Here is a 20,253-nt window from a genome sequence, read left to right on the forward strand (position 1 = left end):
TCGTGCCAGCTGGATGGAACCCGTGCCCTGCCTTTGCCTGGCTCCCTGCTGCACCCTTTTAACCTGGAGAAGCCCAGCGGTTCCTCCCTCTCCTCCCGAGAAGTGAAAAGGGATTTTCCTGCCCCTGGAGCTGGGGCTGTGCTCCGTGGCAAAGCCACTGACGGATCCTTTATTACACCTCTATGCTTCTCCAGCCATTTTCTCAACCCTCAGACCTTTTAATTTCCATTTAATTTCTATTTTCCCTCGTCTCTCCCTCTGTTAAGGCCATGGCACCCTGCTGGCAGTGTCACCTTGGCTGAGCGTGCCTCCTTTTCCCGCGGGCTGAATTTGGGGTAAGTCTGAGCAGGGCTGGGGGGGCCGGAGGGAGGTGGAGGGAGATTTTTGTGCTGCCTCTTTCTCTCATCCCTTCTGGAAATCATCATTACCTGGCCTTCTATCAGATATCAGTACACAAATATCGTGCATGAGCTTCAGAGCATCATTTTAAACGCTTTTTGAAGTAGACTGAAGGTGTCTCTCCCCTCTGCACATTTGTGGCTTTATTCCCCAGGTTTTGTGGGATAACAAATAAACCCCAAATTCCCGAGCCTCCCACCGCCCCGGCTATGGCCTCGTGGGTGTTTTTTAATTGGACACTGGGCTGGGAACAGCTTCATCAGAGGGAAAAACCCCTTTGGGATGGAGGGTGGTGCGGACAGAGCTGATGGGAGGGAAGGGAATCGTTTGGGTTTGCCGCATGACGGGGGGAAAGGGATATCCTGGCTGTTCCTACAGCCAAGGGGTGGAAGGGATGCGGGATTCTGGCTGCCTGTGGAGCTCCGCACCTCTCAGGCGCTCGGGATTCCGTCTCCCAGCTGATGTGGCGGGATGTGGAAGCGAAGGCGGATGGATGCGGCCGGGCTGTGGGTTCCCGGTGAGATCCCTCAGCCCCAGCAGCCCCAGGTGACCTGTCCTTGCGCTGTCGGGTCCCCTGGGTGTGCCGTGAGCCGTGCGCCGTGCCCGGGCTGCGGCTGTGCCGGGAACAGCGATCCCTGGCAGCGCAGCTCCGCGATGCTCTGGCTCCCTGCGGTGGCCGACAGCTTCCATCGCCGCCGCCTCGCAGAGATCCGCGAAGCCACAGCCTCGCAGGGAGTTTTTAACAGAAAAACAGCCCGAATCTGGCTTAAAAATCACGACAAGCCTCAGGCCGGACACCAGCAGGAATTTCTCCGCGGAAAGGTTTAAACATTGGAAGGGGCCGCCCGGCCTGAAGGCGTCCCGGGAAGGCCTGGAGGCGGCGGTCAGAGCCCTGGGCTGGTGCCAAGGTGGGGATGGCTCACAGGGTGGGCTCGGTGCTGCCGGAGCTCTTTTCCAAGCGGGACAATCCCGGGATAACCCCGGGGCGCTGTGCCGGGCGGGACCGGCCGCTTCCCCGCCGAACGGCCGCTCATTTACATAGCCACGCCCACATCGCTCGCATATGCATATTATATTATTTTCATATAGCCCCGCCCCCATCAGCATCGCCACGCCCCCCGCGTCACCCTGGCAACGTCACCCCGGCAACGGCGCCGCGGGTTCGAGTCCGGGCCCGGCGGGTCCCGCTGATCCTCTCTGTTCCTCGCTGATCCTATCTGTTCCCCGCTGTCCCCGCTGTCCCCGCTGTCCCCCGCTGTCCCGCTGTCCCCCGCTGTCCCGCTGTCCCCCGGCCATGCTGCGGGACGAGGACACGGAGGCGGATTTCCAGCGCTTCCTGCGCCGCGTGGATGATGTCGGTGAGTGCCGGGCCCCCGGGGAGCCGCCAAGGGGACGGGAGCACCGGGGGCAAGGCAGGCGGAGAATCGGTGCGGAGGAGGGAAATCCCCGCTGTGCCCCTCTCCGGTTCGGCGTGTTCCCTGTGAGCCCGGCTGGGGGGAGGCTCCGAGGGCCTCCGGTTTTTATTCGGGACGCTGAGAGCCGCTGGTTTCGGTGTATTTCGGTAATGCCGGTAGGAACGGCTCCTTGAAAGTGACGGGAAATCGACCCTGGGAAAGTTTCTGTTTATTTCAACTGCCCGAAGCGGCGCTGGACGAGCTTTGAGCATCCTGGTCTATAGGGGGTGTCTCTGCCCGTGAGACTGGGGGGTTTTAAGGTCTTTTCCAACCCAAGCCATTCTGGTATCCTATGATTTTATGGAAAAAGCCATCCTGGGCAGCGGTGCCTTCAAAGCAGGTGCCACCTAAACTCCTGGTGCTTCCACGTTTGAAGTCCTGTATGCATATGTGTTTTATTTGTTTGGGGTTTTTTTCTGTGACTTTTTAGCCAATTTGCTGCAAGGTCTGAACTCCCCGGACTCGGCTGTCCAGGAAAAAGCCATTGCTGAGACAGAGAAAAGGCTGCGAGAGCAAGGAGCCAGCAGGGAGGAGGAGGAGAGCAGGACCATTGTGAACAGAACGCTCATCAACACTTCTGTAAGGGCTTCTCCCTCTGAAATTAAAGCTGGGCTCGGTTCTCGCCTCGTTAAAGGCACAAATGGAATTTATCAAACCCTTACCATCCTTTGTGTAAATGTCAAAGCGATGCTCCTTCTGTGTGTCCGTCTGGATATCACAGACGCGCCCAGACATTCCCTGATGCTCCCTGTAGCTCTGTGCGAGCCAGCCGAGTGTTCCCGTGCTGCTGTGGCTTTCCCCCAAAATCTCTGTGCTGTGTTTCTGTCCCTGCAGGGCGCGGCGCGGGCGGAGGCAGTGGATGCAGGTAGGACAGTGCTCCCCCCAGTCTGTCACAGCTCTAACACCAGTTCTAGCCCATGCAAGACCCCATCCCGCCCCTGCCAAAGTCCATGCCGACTTTTTCCGGTGTGTTTAAGCAGAATTCAGTCAGATCTGAGCCCGCACTCAAGGTCTGAGCAGCGTGGCTGTGTTTTTCACAGGCGGGAGCCTTGGTTTGTTCTGGCTCCTCACCCGAACGCTTTTTGCTGTGAATTTCAAAGCAAACCCTTTCGTTTGCCCCTGGAGGGGAGCTGCAGCAGGGCAGGGGTGCACATCCTCAGGGGTGGCATCGTCTGTGACAGCTTGTCACCTTCCACTCTACCTGCTGAAACATCCCCTTAGTATTTGCTTTATTAAGAAATCACTCAGCAATACCCTAGGGATTATTGGTTTTTCCTCTATTTTAATAAAGTTTGCTCTTTTTTTCCCCCCTTAAAATTCCACCAACTTCTCTCCAACTCTCCTGGCTGGAAGACGGCTTCCTGGCAGCTTTGGAAAAGGATGCCAAAGAACGAGCCCAGCGCAGGAGGAGGAACGAGCAGCTGGCAAACGGTGACTGCTGGGAGCACCTCAGGCTGGCGCCTTCAGAAACGCCCTGCCAGGGGCTCCGGGGGGCCCAGCTGTGCTTGTCTGCGTCCCCGGCCCTGGGACGGGGTCGGGGATTCCACAGAGCTGCCGCATCCTGCTTTTCTCCCCCATCTCCTCGTGGTGCGGGTTTGGGATGGAGGGAGGGGGTTTGGGCAGAGAGGAACGCTCAGGTTTCCCTCTGAAGAGGAATGTCTGCACTGAAATGCTCGGGAACAGCGGCTGGGATTCTGGGGGCTGTTCCAGCAGGAGAGCCCGGCCTCTCCTCCCTCCCTCGGGTTTGGGGGACGGAGGGGAAGCTGCTGCCCTCAATGCGCTGTGCTGCTCTGCAGCCCTGAAGGAGCAGGGGAACGAAGCCTTCCGGAGAGGAGACTTTGCCCTGGCCGTCCAGAGGTACTCGGAGGGGCTGGAGAAGCTGAGGGACAAGCAGGAGCTGTACACAAACAGGGCACAGGTCAGTGGCAGGGCAGCAGCCACTTCTGGCTGGATTTTGTGTTGTTGTGCCAGGGTAGAACCCCAAAATGTTGTTCTGATACACCCTCTTGGATGTGGTGAGCCCCTGCTCCTCCAGAACAAGGGGGGGAAAATAGTTCCAATTCCCAATTTCATTTAAATACTCTGATTTCTTATTTATTTTTCTTATTAATGCTTTCTCAGGAATCGCTTCTACAGCCGTGGAGTGAAATATTTGCTCTGCATTCTCTGTTTGCCTCGTAGGCTCCATGTGTGTGTGTGTGTAATTCTATTAAATTGATTCTAAATTAGAAAATCCAGGGAGATGGCAGACAAGAATGGAAATTACCCTAAAAATCAATTGGCCAGGCCAGTCAGCAGCCTAATTTTATTCTTTTTAATTAGCCAGTGTTTTGTACAACAGCGAGCAGAAGTTGTTTGAAGGATTCTGATTGTTCTGCCTGGACTTTTCTTGGGTTTATTTCAGGCCTACCTGAAGCTCCGTGAGTATGAGAAAGCCATCAGTGACTGTGAGTGGGCACTAAAGGTAATTCAAGAACTGTCAAGTGGAAAAGACCTCTAGAATCAGCATTATTTACAGAAATCCATATTTTTTACTCAAATGAACAGGAAAATAATCACCTTTTGGAAACCCTGCTTTCCACCCTCACCTCAAGCCTGTGTTTCTTGGGTCCCTGGGGGCAATAATTCAGCATAAAAAGTTCAGACACCTCTAATAAATGTTATAAATACCCCAATCTTTGCTTTTGGGCAGCTCTAATTATTAATCAGAATGCTGGGAAAAAATACCGAAAGGCTGAAATTTTCTAGACACGTAACTAATTTTTTTTTTTTTTTTTTTAAACTCAGTGCAATAAAAACTGCCTCAAAGCCTATTTCCTCATGGGGAAAGCTCACCTGGCACTGCAGCACTTCACTGAGGTAAGCTGGCAGGATTTGGGGAGCATCCTTTGTTCTGCTGTTGGTGGGCGAGAGGGAGGAAGTTCCATGCCAGGCCTCAGTTTCTGTTTTCTCGCTGGAACTCTGATTTTTTGCTCCTTGGGTTTCGCTTGGAAAAATCCCTTTTAGTTTGCAACAGTAAGCAGATGCAGGGGCTGAGAATATTTGATTTTTTTTTTTTTTTTTTTTTGAGAGTTTTGACATCTGCACCTCCATAAATTTTACTTTTAACACAAAGGGCTGTGGCCCCAGAAGCTTTTGGGGTATCATTGCTGTCATCTCCTGTTTCTGGCTGAAACTGAGCGTCCTTTCCTGCTCCCCCCCAGGCCAGGCAGTGCTACGAGGAGATGCTGCGGGCTGATCCCCGGAAGGAAAACCTGTTCAAAGGTAAGGGATGGATATTCCCACCGCGGTTTGCCGAGGGAGGGGACACGGAATTCCCACCCCTGCTCTCCTTGCCGTCTCCCAGACTGTGTGAGCGAGGCCAGGCTGGAGGAGAAGAGGCTGAGAGATGAGGAGAGAGCGCAGAGGGAGCTCCGGGCTGGGAATGTCGCTGCTCTGTCCGTCCAGGAATTGCTGCAGAGGATCAGCAGCCCCGACCAGGACATCCTCTACTACACAGGCGGCATCAGGCTCCTGGCAGGAGCCGTGAACGGCTGTGAGTGTTAATCTGGGGAGCTGCAACCCAGGCAGAGGAGCAGATTTTGAAGGAGCAGAGGAACTGTTCCTGGATTTAAAACATCGAACTGGCAATGTGGGGTAGCTCAGCGTGGCCAGTAGGCGTTTACAGCGTTTTTTCAGAATCAGGCTGATGTTGTAGCCGAGCTGCTGAGAGCCCCGAGGGGTTTGGGTCTCATTTGTTTATGAACATTTGTAGTTTTCTGTTAGAGCCCATTCAGTTACAAAGCCAGTTTCGTGTTTGAGCATTCCTAAACAGTCTTACACTTTAAGCCAACACCACCAAGCGTGAATTAGGGCAATTTTCAGCTTCAGAAGCACTCCTCCCTCGTTCCTTCTCGAATTTCCCCCCACTTTCGGTGCTGTTTTTCCCCAGAGCTGCGGCTGCCGTGACCTTTTCTTTTAGCGCTGCGCAGGAAGAGCCGGAGCCCGCCTGGCTGTCACACACCTGAGCTGTTTGTCTCTGCCCCTTCCAGGCACTGGGCAAACGCTCTTCAGGACAAACAATGGCTTCAGTATCCTCAGGAACGAGACTGTCAGAGGGTGAGAGCTCTGCAGAGGGGGATTCCAGCCCGGGGAAATGGGAATATTGTTTTCGAGAAACAGAACCGGCTCTTGAAACGCAGATGAAGCGATCAGAGGAGGATGTAACCCCAGGTTTCAGTGAATGGAAGGGATTATACCTGACTGACACGAACAGTGCTCCCTTAGATGCAGGGAGGAGGATTCAGTGCTTGCTGTTTGTGTCTGCTCTTCGGGGGCAGTTATCCTATCCCTGGTGGTGAGAGCAGGGCTGCAGAGAACTTCAGAGTATAAAAGAGCACCTGAAGGCTCTGGCTGCACCCCCTGGGGCTGTGATCAGTGAATGTCCGGGTGTTCAGCCCCGGACTCAGCAGTGCTGAGACTTTTCATGCTTCGCCCATATTTTGGGTGGTGGCTGCAAACAGACCCGAGGGATCAAGCAGTGCAAATTTTCCTTCCCTGGGTGTTTCCCCGCCCTGGTTTTGTCCATCCTTTGCTGTGTTCACGAGCTGACCTTTCTCGTCCAGGGCCTTGTGTGCAGAGAGCAAAAGCGCTGCAGAGGCGGAGCTGTGCGTTTCCCTTCTCCTGCTGTGGCAAGCTGCCTGTGCTGGGAATGGTAAAACCCTGGAACCCCCGCTCATGGGTGAAAAATGGGGAACTGCTGGGGCTGGGGATGGGGCTGGGCACAGCCACCCCTCTCCCAGAGCACCTGCTCCCATCCAGACGTGGTTGTAGCCCAAGGTTTGCAGGTCACAGGAGGTGTTGGACGCTGCCATCATTTCGGCAGGATGAAATTTCCGCTCTGGGAGCGTTTCAGATCCACCCAAGGAGTGGGAAGTAAATTCCCTGTGGTTTTTGCTGCTCTTAGGATAACACCATTTGCACAGTTTTCTCTGTTTTAAGCAGTTACACCTGCAAAAAGCAGAGTTTTATTGAAGAGGAGGCTGAATTCTTTTAGAATTAACAACCAGTAGTGCTTGGGCAGCTGCCTGCCTCTGTTTTTAGGGTGAGCAACGGGCTGGGGCGGGTGGCAAAGTGGAAATGCAGAATATTGGCGTCTGCGTTGACTTGTGGGGCCGGGCTGATGCCAAATAAAACATTAAAAACATAAAAAAATAAAATAAGGATGGCAGCGAGTGACATTGCTCTGCGATTTTCCCTCTTTCCAGAGGAAAATCAGCGTCTCCTGTTGGCCCAGCCCGACGTGGGTGCCCAGCTGGCAGAGCTGCTCTCCTCTGGCACCCCCCAGCTCCAGAGGGAGACCCTGGCGCTGATTTCTCTCTACTCAGAGAACGAGAGTGGCCGGAGGCTGCTGCTGAGGCAGGACCTGAGCAGGTGAGAACGCCAGGAAAATCTCCTGGAGGGCTGGGAACAGCTCCAGGGGCAACTTCCTGGGGGGACACAGTGGCACTGAGCGCTGTCCTGGCTGGCAAAAGCACTGGCTGGATGTGTGGGGCAGGACTGCAGGGGGCTTCGATGTCTGAAACAAACAGGAGCGGGTTTGAGCCCCCTCCTTTAAAGCAGAGCTCACTCTGGTGCCTCTAGAATCTCCTGGATTCCAGCTGGGAGTCTCTCCTCGTCTAAAAACGGGGATTTGTGGTATTTGGTGTTGCCATGGCTCACTGAGAGGGGATGGAAGCACCGTTCCATCGCCTTTGTCCCATCATCCCGCTGCTCCCTCCCAGAGTTACTCTGGGGAATGTCCATTTGCTGGTTTGGAGCAAAAATGGGCGCTCAGGAGAGATTGTTCATTTTCCTGGGGAGGAAAGGTTGAAGGAATGAGCCACATCTCAGAGGGGCTTAGAGAAGGAGAACTGAACTGTGGCTTGAAATACCAACAACCTAAAAAAAGAGAATTTTGATCTTCAGTGATTAAACCAAAGCTGACACCAATTTCTGCTGGTTTTCCTTTTGTTTTAACACCAGATGGCTGCAGATTTTGATGGCGTTTGTCAAGAGCACTGATGCAAGGGCTGACAGAGCCATGAACATCTTGTCTGACTTAAGTGGGGAGGAAAGGTAATTTAAATCCCTCCTTCGTTTCTCTAAAGCTGTGCTCGGGGGGGGTTGTGTGAAATGAGCCAGGGACAGGCTGTTGGCCACCCTTGCACTGAGGCTACTGAGCTTTCTATTGCTCTTGTCTTGCCTTCAGCTCTGGTTTTTTAGATTAAAACTTTGGTTTTTTGTCCCCCCAACAGGTTCCAAGCCCAGTGTCGGGCCGTGATTTCCACAGGTGTTCTACCTTTACTCGCCCAGTTGCTGGTAGGCAAGATCCAATTTTGTATTTCCTGTTTGTTTTTGTGTAACATGTCCTGAGTCTGCTCTGTGGGTGTAAGAGATTGACTTTTGCCAGGAGAATGTTCTTTTTCTCCAGTGTTTTGTCCTACACATCCCTGGTTTAATATTCAGTGTAAACTCTGGCCTTGGTTGCAGATTCCCACTGATCACCTCCAGCTCTGAGTTTTGCTCTTCCTGATGCAATTTTAATCCCCTGGCAGCAACCTGTTCTGTCTTGGGGGGTGATTTGTACCTTCTAATCTGAGGGATCAGGGTGAGAAGATGACACTGAGTCCCGAGGTAAAGAATCCTTTTCCTGGGTATCCTTTATTCCAACAGCAAATTTAAAATGTGTTGGTTTAAAATGCGCAGAAACCTGTCCTGAGGAAGGGGGAAGATTGGTTCTGCTGCAGAACGGCAGCAAAATGCTCCCATTTCCCAAAACAAGCAGCAAGACCTTAATTCCATAACTTCCACCTTGTTTGTGGCTCTTCTTTCCGAGCATTCCCTGCTGGAATTCCACCTGCAGCAGCTGCTCCGTGCCCCGAGGGAGTGACTGCGGGAGCTGCTCACACTTAGGGGTCGGGGAACACAAAATCCACCCCTGTTCTCCGTAAAGCAGCGTGAGAACGAGGGAAACCTGCAGACCTGGGGGGTTTGACAGAGAGGAGCTGGAGAGGCTGGAACACACTCACACACTCACAGTCACTCACACTCACACTCACAGTCACTCACACTCACAGTCACAGTCACAGTCACTCACACACACTTGTCGCTAGAGGACACAACAAGAATAATACTTACATAGCTAAATTTAGAGCAAAAAGAAGGGGAGTTTATTATTACATGGATTCTAGGCAGTGACCAGGGATAGGAGAACCAGGTTGCCACCTCTCCACCCCGCTGGCCAGGCTAGAAGTCCATCAAGTGTCCCTCCTCAGAGAGGAACGCAAAAGCAATCACTTTGTTTATGTCACAATCCGTGAGAAGACTCCACTGCAAAAAGGAGAACAATTCAGAAGGCTGAAAGTCACGGCAACACACACTCACACACTCACACACTCACACACTCACACTCACACACTCACAGTCACTCCCACCCTCCCACTCCCACTCAGGAGCCCTTTGCTGACGCCCCTTGCCTTGCTGTGCTTGCAGGTGTGTTCGGGGCCGGTGAACGCCGCGGCGCTGGCGCGTGGCGTGGGCGCGCTGGGCAGCCTGTGTGCAGATGTGGGGCTGCGGGCACAGCTGGCTGGGAGCGGGGAGTGCTGGCAGGCCTGCCTGCAGCTGCTGGTAAAGGAACCCGGGCAGAGCTCCCAGCGCTCCGCCCCGTCCGTCCGCTCCCCTCGCCGCCCCTCCGCTCCTTTGGGGGTTTTGGGGAGGGTCTCAGAGCAGCCCACCCTCAGCTGTGCCCTTTCAAAGGGGCCCCGTGCCGGTGAGAGGTGAGGCCGTGCTGTGAGCGCACCCTGAGAGGGTCCAGGGGGTGGGAAGGGATCTCTGTAACCCCTCAAACATCCCAAACTGGCGTGTGCAGCTTTAGCTACCAAACTCCTGGATTTGTGTCACAAAGCTGTACCGCAGCTCTGCTTCTCCCGGAGCTTTTCCTCCCCCTGGAGCTGCCCCAGAAGGGCCAGTCCTGGCCCTGGGAGCTGATTTTCCTGCCCTGCTTCTCCCGGAGCTTTTCCTCCCCCTGGAGCTGCCCCAGAAGGGCCAGTCCTGGCCCTGGGAGCTGATTTTCCTGCCCTGCTTCTCCCGGAGCTTTTCCTCCCCCTGGAGCTGCCCCGGAAGGGCCAGTCCTGGCCCTGGGAGCTGATTTTCCTGCCCTGCTGTCACACAGGACGGTGGGTGCCCTGATGCCAGCAGCCCTGGGTACCAGCAGTGTGTGTTTGCAGTGCTGGGGCTGATGATGAACCTGCTGCTTGAATCCAACAGCACCATCCAGGTAGGCAACATCTGGGGATTTAAAAAACACCACGGTGTTGCAGGTTATTTTTAAGGGCAGCTGACATTTTAAGCAGGCTGAAAAGTGAAAGAAAAAGTCACAGAATTTTCTCCACCGCCTCCACCTTCAATGTATGAACAGCTGCGAGGAAAACACAGTGTGAAGTGCATCAATTATCTTTCCACTGTGGTAGAAATGTTTCGTTTGGCATCACTCTCCAGCTGTGCCGTGTTCTGAGATGCCGGTTACGTTCCAGAATTGCCCGAAGCTCAGGATTCCATCAGGAAGGCAGAATTCCCTGACTCCCCCAGGGTGGTGCAGAGCTGGTGACTCACTGCTGTCCCCTGGTCTCCAAGGCATTCGTTTGTCCATGAGCACATCCCTGCTCCAGCCCTCCCAGCCCCAGCTGGAGCTCAGCTTGCCCTGAGTTCCCCCTGAGTTTCCCCCTGAGTCTTCCCTGAGTTTTCTCTTGAGTTTTCTGAGTTTTCCCTGAGTTTTCCCTGAGTTCTCCCTGAGTTCTCCTTGAGTTTTCCCCTGTGTTTCCCCTGAGTTCCCCCTGTGTTCCCCCTGGGTTTTCCCTGTGTTTTCCAGGATTTTGCTGTGCCCATCAGTGGCAGGTGCCTGGCTCTGCTCAGCCATCAGGACGGAAGGATTGTCACGGTAAGTCACCAGCAAAAGCTGGGCTTGGCTCTCCTGAGCTCTTCAGAGCAAACTTCTGCCTTGTGCAGGAGGATTTGGAGCCTAAAACATTCCCAAGAGCAATAAGGAAACAATAGACCACTTTTATATTAATTTTTATATGGGTTGATGCAAGAGGTTTTCGTGGTTCTCTTGAAATCTGCTTCATTATCTGCTCTTACAAACCATTTCAGCATGAAACCCCTTAAAATGAGTGGAGAAGCGAAGGAGCACGAGCACTTTGGGTGTTCAGCAGCTGTTTCTCTTTGCAGTTCTGCATGGGGATTGAAATTGTGCCCCTGGGAATGGGGTGGGACTCCAGGGAGGGCAGCTCCTCCAGGCAGGGCAGATGTGAATCCCTTCCCTGAGCTCTCAGGAACTCTTCTGAGCTCTTTCACTTCTCTCAGTGCCAGCAGTGCCGGGCTGGTCTCTACCAGGGATTTGTATTTTTATTTTTTAATGGATGAACATGCAGGGAGTTGTGCTGGCCCCAGTTTGGGCTCATCCCTCCCTGTGCTGAAGCTCTGCTGTGCTCAGCTTCCAAGAAACGACAAAAAAACCCCACATCCTAAAGATGTTCTGTGTTGGATTCCGTAATTCCAGGATTGTCTTAATTCCCGTGGATTTCTCCTTTTAGTCCTTTAATTACTTCAGCCTCACTCTGCAAGAAACGAAATAATTAAGCTGCCTGGACTAATAAATGTTTGGGTTTGCTTCTGTCTCCTTTTCCCCCCGTTCAGAGAGCCACTGGAGTGCTGAGCCGTGTCCTGCCAGCGTCTCCCTCAGCAGTGGAGGAGGTGGTGAAAGCAGGAGTGGTGAAGAAAATGCTCAAATTCTTGAGAGTAAATCCAGCTTTCTTTATTTCTGCCTGCATTGTCCTCTGAGCGCATCTAACTCCCCCTGTGTTTATCCTCCTTTCCCTGGAGGTTGTGCCTCCATTGTAACAGCCCTCCCAGGTTTCATTTTAAGCCCATTTTGATTTTTTTTTTCCTAATTCCTATTTTAACTTTTGCTGCGTATCGGTGTCCAGCAGGTGTGGATTGTGCAGATCAAGTTAGTCTAGAAAAAAATATCTGTGGCCCTGGGCTCTGGTCAAGGGGAGCTGATTTGAAAAGGACTGGGCTGCAGAGAGCCAGGGAAATTTGTGTGTTGGTGACTGGCAGGAACTCAGTGAGTTTTATGCGATTCTCAGCCTGCGCTCACCCCGAGATAAACGGTTTTCATTTGATATTTTGGCTCAGGAACCCCCTGCCTGTCCCTGTGGCACCCAGACTGCTGTGGGGATGAGTTTGTTCACTCTGCTTTAATCCCTCAGGCTGGGGGACACCTCACATCCAGCTATGCCATAAAGACCCTTTCCATCTGCACCAAGAGCAGCCGGAGAGCTCAGGAGGAGCTGCTGAAATGGGATAAAAGTAAGTGAAGCTCCTGATTTCCAGGGGTTGGGGTTGCTGGTGCTGTCCTCCCATGGGGATTTTGGCCTGGAACTACAAGCAGCTGGAGCTGGAGGCACAGGAATGGTTTGGGGAATTTTTAGGGTATTTTCAGGGTATTTTTGATCTGTTTGCTCTGCTCTGTGGTACAGCTCTGCTTGGATTGCTGTAAAACCCCGCCCCAGTCAATGCTGATGGAGCTACAACACAGAATACTGGGATTTTATTTGGGTGGCTGAACCTGTCAAGGAGCTGTCAGTGCCTGCAGTTCAGCCTGCACCCCAAGGATTTCCTCTCACGAAAAGCCTCTCAGAGCATCCCCTCCCTTTGTGCAGCCCAGGTTCCTCTCGCTGTCAGCTGCAGACATTGCCTCAAAGCAGCAGCAGCACTTCACCCTCACTCTGTGCACCACAACCCTGGGTATTCCCCTGTGAGAAATCACTGATTCTTCTTTTGTCAGCCCTGTTTGCCAGCGGAAACCTCCCAGGAGAGAAAGCCGTGGCTGTATTTACCTAGCCAGTGCTCGGTGATCTCTAAACGTTCGGGATTCTGTGGCTGAGATGTTGCTGCTGCTTTCAGGTGTCGGAGCCAAAAGTCTCTGCTGTCCTTAGGGGATGTCCCAGAGGAGCTGAGCTTTGGTAGCTCTGCATGTACAAAAAGCTTTTTCTATATTCCTGTTTCCAGCTGTTCTGTCCACAGCAGCATTTCACCTTCAGCTCTTTGTGAGACACACACACCTGGGCCAGAGGAGCCGGGGCAGCCTCCTGGGCGTGAAATCGCCACGAAATCCCCTCGCTGCCCCAGGTTTTCCGGGGAAGCAGCAGCAGCCTCCCTCCCTGCAGCCCGCAGGGATCGGCTGGAGCAGCTCTAACAGAGATTCCCCCTCCTGCCAGGGCTGCGAGTGCTGCTGAAGCTGCTGGAGTCTGGGGATGAGCTGACGGTGGGGAATGCAGCTTTCTGTCTGGGCCAGTGCCTGCTGCTGCCCGGGGCAGCCTCGGCGCTGCTGGGCTCCGGCGCGGTGCCGCTGCTGCTCAGGCTGGCTGCCAGCGGCGCCCAGAGAACCTCGGTGCAGAAGAACTCGGCCATTGCCCTGGGCAGGCTCTGCATGGCTGAGCCAAGGTAAGCTCCAAATTGCCCTGTTTTTATTTCCCTTTTTTTGTTATTTGGTGATAATCCCTGAAAAAAAAAAAATACCCGACCAGCGTAAAGTCAACTCTGGAATGATGGGGTAATTTATGGAAATACTCCATGAATTCTGTTTCCTTCCTCCAACCAGAGTTCCCTCTTGTGATCCTGTGCCCAAATCCTGCTTTAGGGCTCCTGAGGTGTCAGGTCTGTCTCCACACCTCTCGTTTTTACAGAACAGAAGTGATGTTAGGGGTCTGCAGACCCCAAGTGAGCAGCAGGGAAAGCATCAGCCCCGAGATTTGTCTGGAACAGCAGAGACAGAAGGGAAACCCTTTCTTTTCTGTTTTCTTCTTCTGAAATGCCTCCTCTTTGAAGAGTATCTATGTGCCTTCCTGAGGGCAGTAATAATCTAGAAGCTCTGTGTTAAGGCTATCTGTATTAACTCTGTGTTATTATTATCTAGAAACTCTGCTTTAAGGGGAACATAGCATTAAACACCCTTGAAAGTTTGGGCAGAGCAGTGAAAACTTAAAACTTTAATTTTCAGTCACCAGCTGTTCCCCCTGTTGTCTCTCCAGGCACATTGATCAGCTGAGGAAGCTCAATGGCTTGGCCATCCTGAACTCCTCCATGAAATACGTGCACAGCAGCTGAACTCCTCAGAAACCTCCCACAAGTGCCCTTCACCTCACTTGCTGTCGAGTTTTCTTTGCTTTAATAAAATTGATTCGAAGCACATCAGCTTTTCAGTGGCTTTTCGGAGTGGTTTTGGTCCCCCCCAGCAGCCAGTGATATCAGGAGGAAGAAGCTGATTTATTATCTCAGCTGCCAGCTAAGATGCCACTTTGCATTAGGCTGTCTTCGCTTTAATAATTGGCATAAATTTAATAAATGGCCATAAATTCAGAGTATCTCTTTTTTCCTTGGTTTTGAACACAGGGAACAGAAGAATTTATTACATTTCTGTGAAGGGTAAGCACAGGCCAGTCCAGTTTGGCTTTAGAATGTCTCCCCAGCTCCCCTCCTTGACACCTGGGGCTCTCAGTTCTGTGGGGAACATTTGTCCCCCCAGAGCAGGGGCTGGCAAATGATCCAGCAGCTCTTTGCCCAGAGCTTCCCACTGCAGAGGAAGAGATTTTCTTGCCCTTGGGAAGGGAAACGTGCAGTGATCACCTCAGTGTAATAATCCGGGGGGTTTTGGGGTCACACCTGCCCACAAATCCCTCGTGGAGGGTTCAGGTGCTCTGACAGTGCCAGGAATTTTCCTTCCCCCTGCCCTTGGCTGTCCCAGGGAGGTGAGGGGCAGGGCTGGGGCTGGCACTGGGATCCGCCAGCCCCTCGTGGGGGGATGTTAAGAGATGGGAGATATCTCAAAGTGTGATTTAGTGTTCTGCAGTCTCCTCAAGGGTGAGAACGTCTTCACCTCATACACCACGAGACCACAGGTTACAAGGGCTTTTAATGGTTAATTAACCTTCAAATAACCTACTGCCACACAAGTTGTTTTGGCTTTCACACCACTGGCTAATTGGTGTGAAATATTTAATAATAATTAAACTGTGTCACGCGTCCTGCTGCGATGAGGAGAATTTGATCCAATCCTATAGTGACGCACACTCCTACAGAACTACACCCTAAAACCTTCTTATTACCTTTATATCTTAAACTTTAAAACCTTAAAACTTCCACCTGCTTAACGTGTTTCTATCTTGCTCGTGGTCCCTAAATTTGGGAGCCTTTTGCGAGGTTTTTGCGAGGTCTCGGGTGGAGCCCTGTGTTCCCTGCTGTGTTTGAAGGAGGTTTAGAGAATTTTCCGTGCCTGCATTTCCCACTGGCTGCCGGCTGAGCTCCCTGCTGGGTTCCCAGCCTCAGCCTGCAGGATTGTTGTTGTTGTTGTTGTCGCCCTCCCTGGCTGTCCCTGCTGCTCCCAGCTGTCATTGGGGCCCTTATCTGCCTCCTGCTCAGGTGTTCGGTGCCCTCACACAGGCGGGGCTGTGTCAGGATGTTCTCTGCTGTCCCCTCAGCCTGTCTGCACCTTTGGCTCCGTGTTTGCGTGCCTGGCACCGAGAGATTCCCGCTGGGCGCTGCTTGTGCCAGCAATATTGGGAATATTTACAGGTTTGGGGTGGGGTTGTGGCTAAAAAAAAAAAAGAGTGTGGCTGTGATTGTGCACTCTGGGCTGTCCCTGGGCTCTCGGGAAGGTTTGAGTTCTGTGCTGGATTCACTGTGGTTTCCATTCCCCCCTGGGATCCAGGCTGATCCCTGGAGATGTTTTTTATCAGCACAAACTGGCAAAAAAATCGGAATTACAGAACAGCTCAGTTACAGAGGACCTACAGCATCACCCAATGCAGCTGCCTGAGCGCTCCGGGGCTGAACAGGAGCCAAAGAGTGCTCAGGGCGTTGCACACAACCCCCTCCAGGAAGCCTTTCCGGGGTTTGACCACCTTCTCGGCTAAAACATGCCTCCTAATACCCAGTGAGCTCAGCACCTCCCCTCCGGTGTCCTCCTGGGGAAGCTGCAGAGAGCCAGGAGCTCTCTCCTGAGCCTCCTTTTCTCCAAAGAGGACAATCCCGGAGCCCTGAGCCTCGCAGGAGGCGCTCCCAGCGCTGCCCCAGCTCTGTTCCCCTCCTCTGGCTGCATCCAAGCCCCTCCACATCCTCCCCCAGCCCTCCAGGGAGTGTTTTAACTCTTCCCACTGCCACATTTCCCACCTTTCGGACACAAAATCCACCTGACCACGCTCTGCTGTTTCGTTGAAAACCGATGGATTCCAATTGGTGCAGGGTTTTGGATTTTTTTCCCTGGATCAGGTTATTGGTTGGTGTCTGACCCAAGCTCTTATAAAGTAACCCAACCCTCTGCCCTTCAGAGCAGATGCCCCACGCTGGCAGGCAGCGGTGGCTCCTCAGGGAGCTGCTTCCAGGAGGGATGTTCTTCACCGGGATGGCTCCGGAGCTGCTCCACGAGATGATGGAAAAATTCCCCATCTTCGTCCTGCTGGCAGCCGGGCTCTTGGATTTGTCTGGTGAGTGGTGATGGGCTTTGTCCTGGTCCCAAAAATCGCTGCTTCCCTGCCTCTTTCTCTCTGCTCCCGGTGTCGTGCCGCCAGGCTCGGGCAGCTCTGGGGTGAAGGAGCAGCTTCTCCTGTTTGTGCAGGGTTTGGGTGAAATGATTTCATTTGGTGAGAGTGGCCCCTCATCAGGACATTGCTGTGCTGCTCACATTGCCTCTTTAGGGGAGAACAAATTAAAAATCCCTTTTCCCGAGGGATTCCGAGCAGCACTGAGGGTCAGGCTGGTGCTGACACCTTGTGCTGCCTCTCCTTTGGGAGCAGCTGTCCTGCCAAATACTCCTGACAGCGTGAAAGCAGTGCTGGGTTTGTGGTGCTGCTGCCCCAGCCCAGCTCCCGGGGCTGCTGTCGCTCAGAGCCCGGCTCCAGCCCCGGCTTTCCCCCCGCTGGGTGCCTGTGAGCATTCACCGGGCTGCTGGAAGCAGTGCCGTGTCCTCAGGCAGGCTGCTCTCTTCAGGAAAGATAAACTGGGGAAGTGGCAACGAATTCTCTACCTAATCAAGGATTTTCTTCTCTTTGTGAAGATGCCAAAACTCCACGGTTTAAACGCATAACACTTAAGGTTTTAGATTCTTGTCCTTCCCAGCAGGTGCCTAAGGAAAAATGCTTAAAGTTTTCTGGGGAGTAAAATGCGTTTTAGCCTGTGGTTTGGTTTGGAAGGTGTCATTTGGAACACCAACCTTCTGATGTGAGGACAGGAGAAAAGTAAAATGTGTGGAGACAAGAATGACCCTTCAAGCCAAGGGGCTGCCTTTTCCAGAGGTTGCTGTGGGGTTGAGGATTTGCTCTGTGTCAAAGCACAGCTGCCTGGACACCCCGCAGGGATCAGCAGGCTCCCGGTGGCTCTGGGATGCCGCTGGAGGGGTGAAGCTCTTCGGGGTTTATTTCAGTCTCACTTGGCTGTGGAGAGCTCCAGCCTGTCCTGGGCCAGCCTGGGGCTTTCCCTCTCCCGGGAAAGGATCTCCCGTGGAAATCGGGGGCTCCTCTGGCTGCTGAGCGCCTTGGGTCCTTCCTGGGGGGCTGAACGGCAGCAGGGAATGGGCTTTGGAATAAATGGGAACGGGAATGGGAACAGGAATGGGCTTTGGAATAGATGGGAACGGGAACGGGAACAGGGATGGGCTTTGGAATAGATGGGAACGGGAACGGGAACAGGGATGGGCTTTGGAATAGATGGGAATGGGAATGGGAACAGGGATGGGCTTTGGAATAGATGGGAACAGGAACGGGAACAGGGATGGGCTTTGGAATAGATGGGAACAGGAACGGGAACAGGGATGGGCTTTGGAATAGATGGGAATGGGAATGGGAATGGGAATGGGAATGGGAATGGGAATGGGAATGGGAATGGGAATGGGGATGGAAATGGGGATGGGGATGGGAACAGGGATGGGCTTTGGAATAGATGGGAATAGGAACGGGAATGGGAACGGGAATGGGAATGGGAATGGGAATGGGAATGGGAATGGGAATGGGGATGGGGATGGGGATGGGAACAGGGATGGGCTTTGGAATAGATGGGAATAGGAACGGGAATGGGAACGGGAATGGGAATGGGAATGGGAATGGGAATGGGAATGGGGATGGGGATGGGAATGGGGATGGAAATGGGGATGGGGATGGGGATGGGGATGGGAACAGGGATGGGCTTTGGAATAGATGGGAATAGGAATGGGAATGGGGATGGGAATGGGAATGGGAATGGGAATGGGAATGGGAAAGGGAATGGGAATGGGGCTGGGACTGGGATTGGGACTGGGAGTGGGGCTGGGACTGGGGCTGGGACTGGGATTGGGGCTGGCGGTGCCAGAGCTCCCGTGTGTCCCGGGTGCCTCCGAGCTGCTCAGCCCAGCTGTCCCCACGAGCTGCTGGAGCAGTGCAGGGCTGGCTCCAGCTGAGCCTGAGGCCTGCTCTCGTTCCCCAGGTGCCTCCAGGAGCGCTGGCAGCGGGATGCTGGAGCTGAGCTCTGCCCAGGGCAGCCCCGTGCCCCTGCCCGAGGGTGCCTGGGCCGAGCTGACCCTTCCCTCCCAGAGCCCCGGAGCTGATCCCACCGCTGAAGCAGCCTCTGACCCCGCGTCCCAGGCAGGGAGAGCTGCAAGCAGAGCAGCTCTGCGGCCTGGAGCCGTGCCTGGGAGCCTGGCGGGGGCTGAGCCGCTGCACGCCGCAGCCTCCAGAGCCCAGGATGGACACACAGCCCCTGGAAAGCTCTGGAGCGGCTCCGCACAGGGATCACGGGCCCCCACAGCTCCGGCGCTGCAAAGAGAACCGGAAAGTGCTCCTGGGGCTGGTCTCAGCCCTGCCGGTGCCAGCTCCGGGCTGCCCCAGCCCTTTCCCAGCGCAGGGACGCACCAGGACTCGGTCACAGCCCTCTCTTCCCCTCCTGGCAGCAAGCACAGGGAGCTGCCGAGTCCCAGAACGTCTCTTCTGACTCCGAGGCTCGACTTTCATCCGCCGAGAAGAGAAATGGCAGCATCTGCGTTTCCCCCCGGAGCTGGGGTTTCTCTGGGACGAGCAGGGGAGGGCTGGCTGCCCACGGGAACGCTTCCCACCGGGAAAAGGGCCACGGACACGAGCCCTCCAGCCCAGCCTGGCCCCCCAGCAGGGGTGACGCCTGCCCACCTGAGCAGGACCCTGAGCTTGGATGCTGGAGTTACAGCTTCTGCAGTGCCAGCACAGCCGGCCCCGGCGCACCCGGGCTCCGTCTCTCCCAGAACAGCACAGCCCGTCCAGCTCTCCCCTCTGGCGTCTCTGCAGCGGGAAACCACAGGCAGCAAAGGCAGAAATTCAACCTCAGCTGCGACAAACGGCTCTGGACACCCAGCCCAGCTGCCTGCTCCTCACAGCCTCCCACCAGGCAGCCTGAATTCTTCTTCACTCTTGGTGGAAGCTCCAGCTCCTGCCGAATTCCTTCCCTCTCCATTCCAAGCTGGCACAAGCGATGGACCACAGCCCCTCTCCCTGCACAGGGCTCTCAACTGCACCAAACACATTCCCCCAGAGACCGACAGGAGCTCTCAGGAAATGGCACTTCGAGGAGATGCAGCTCCTTGGGCAGTGACAGGGACACCTGGAAAATCTCCCTCCCCTGAGGGCCCCCAGCCTTCTCCGAGCTCACCCTCATTCATCCAGCTGTGGATTTCCACATTAAAACCTTCCCCAGCTACTAAAGAGTCCAAGGAAGCCACCCCTGCCCTCTCTCCAGGAATGCCCACCTTTGGCAACGGTGACCTCCAGCCCTGGGATTCCATCCCAGCGGGGCTTCAGCCTCCTGGTGCCTCAGCTGGGATGCAGCCCGTGGGCCTCCACACCCCGAGCACCTCACCCACACCCCCTGGCTCTGGGCCCCAGCTCCCAGGAGCTTCTGCCCCTCCTGTGCCTCGGGGAGCCTTGGCTGGGGTGCTGCAGGTGAGCACAGGGAGAAGAAGCAAACCTGGTTCTCCTCCATTGACCCCAGCAGCCAGCCCTGTCCCCAAAACTGATTCTCCAGCAGTGTCCCCAGCAGCCAGCCCTGTCCCCAAAATTGATTCTTTTCCATTGACCCCAGCAGCCAGCCCTGTCCCCAAAACTGATTCTTCTCCACTGACCCCAGCAGCCAGCCCTGTCCCCAAAACTGATTCTCCAGCAGTGTCCCCAGCAGCCAGCCCTGTCCCCAAAACTGATTCTCCAGCAGTGTCCCCAGCAGCCAGCCCCGTCCCCAGCCCCTCTGGAGCACACAGGCTCCAGGCAGTTCCCTTTCCCAGCCCCACCCTGGGAGCCCCTGCTGGTGTCCTGCTCCCGTCCCGTGCCCAGGG

The 20,253-nt window shown here is 54.4% G+C and overlaps 1 protein-coding gene across 2 annotated transcripts; it reads left to right on the forward strand.

Moving 5' to 3' along the window:
* The first annotated feature begins 1,556 nt into the window (after positions 1 to 1,556).
* Positions 1,557 to 14,182, forward strand: TTC12 (tetratricopeptide repeat domain 12). 2 transcript variants are annotated; one of them, XM_040085061.2, is made up of 21 exons: positions 1,557 to 1,757; positions 2,284 to 2,432; positions 2,688 to 2,718; positions 3,207 to 3,284; positions 3,650 to 3,771; positions 4,258 to 4,317; positions 4,641 to 4,712; positions 5,057 to 5,117; positions 5,200 to 5,388; positions 5,885 to 5,951; positions 6,458 to 6,546; positions 7,100 to 7,265; positions 7,857 to 7,949; positions 8,129 to 8,192; positions 9,366 to 9,500; positions 10,045 to 10,149; positions 10,741 to 10,809; positions 11,568 to 11,669; positions 12,143 to 12,242; positions 13,154 to 13,379; positions 13,967 to 14,182. In XM_040085061.2, the coding sequence occupies exons 1-21, from the start codon at positions 1,694 to 1,696 to the stop codon at positions 14,040 to 14,042; spliced, it is 2,118 nt and encodes a 705-aa protein (XP_039940995.1). In that variant the 5' UTR covers positions 1,557 to 1,693; the 3' UTR covers positions 14,043 to 14,182. The 2 variants fall into 2 exon arrangements, with proteins under 2 accessions (XP_039940995.1, XP_039940996.1); XM_040085062.2 differs by lacking the exon at positions 9,366 to 9,500.
* Positions 14,183 to 20,253: the final 6,071 nt, after the last annotated feature.

Source organism: Hirundo rustica, chromosome 23 (genome assembly GCF_015227805.2).
Source record: "Hirundo rustica isolate bHirRus1 chromosome 23, bHirRus1.pri.v3, whole genome shotgun sequence".
NCBI classification, from domain to species: Eukaryota; Metazoa; Chordata; class Aves; order Passeriformes; family Hirundinidae; genus Hirundo; species Hirundo rustica.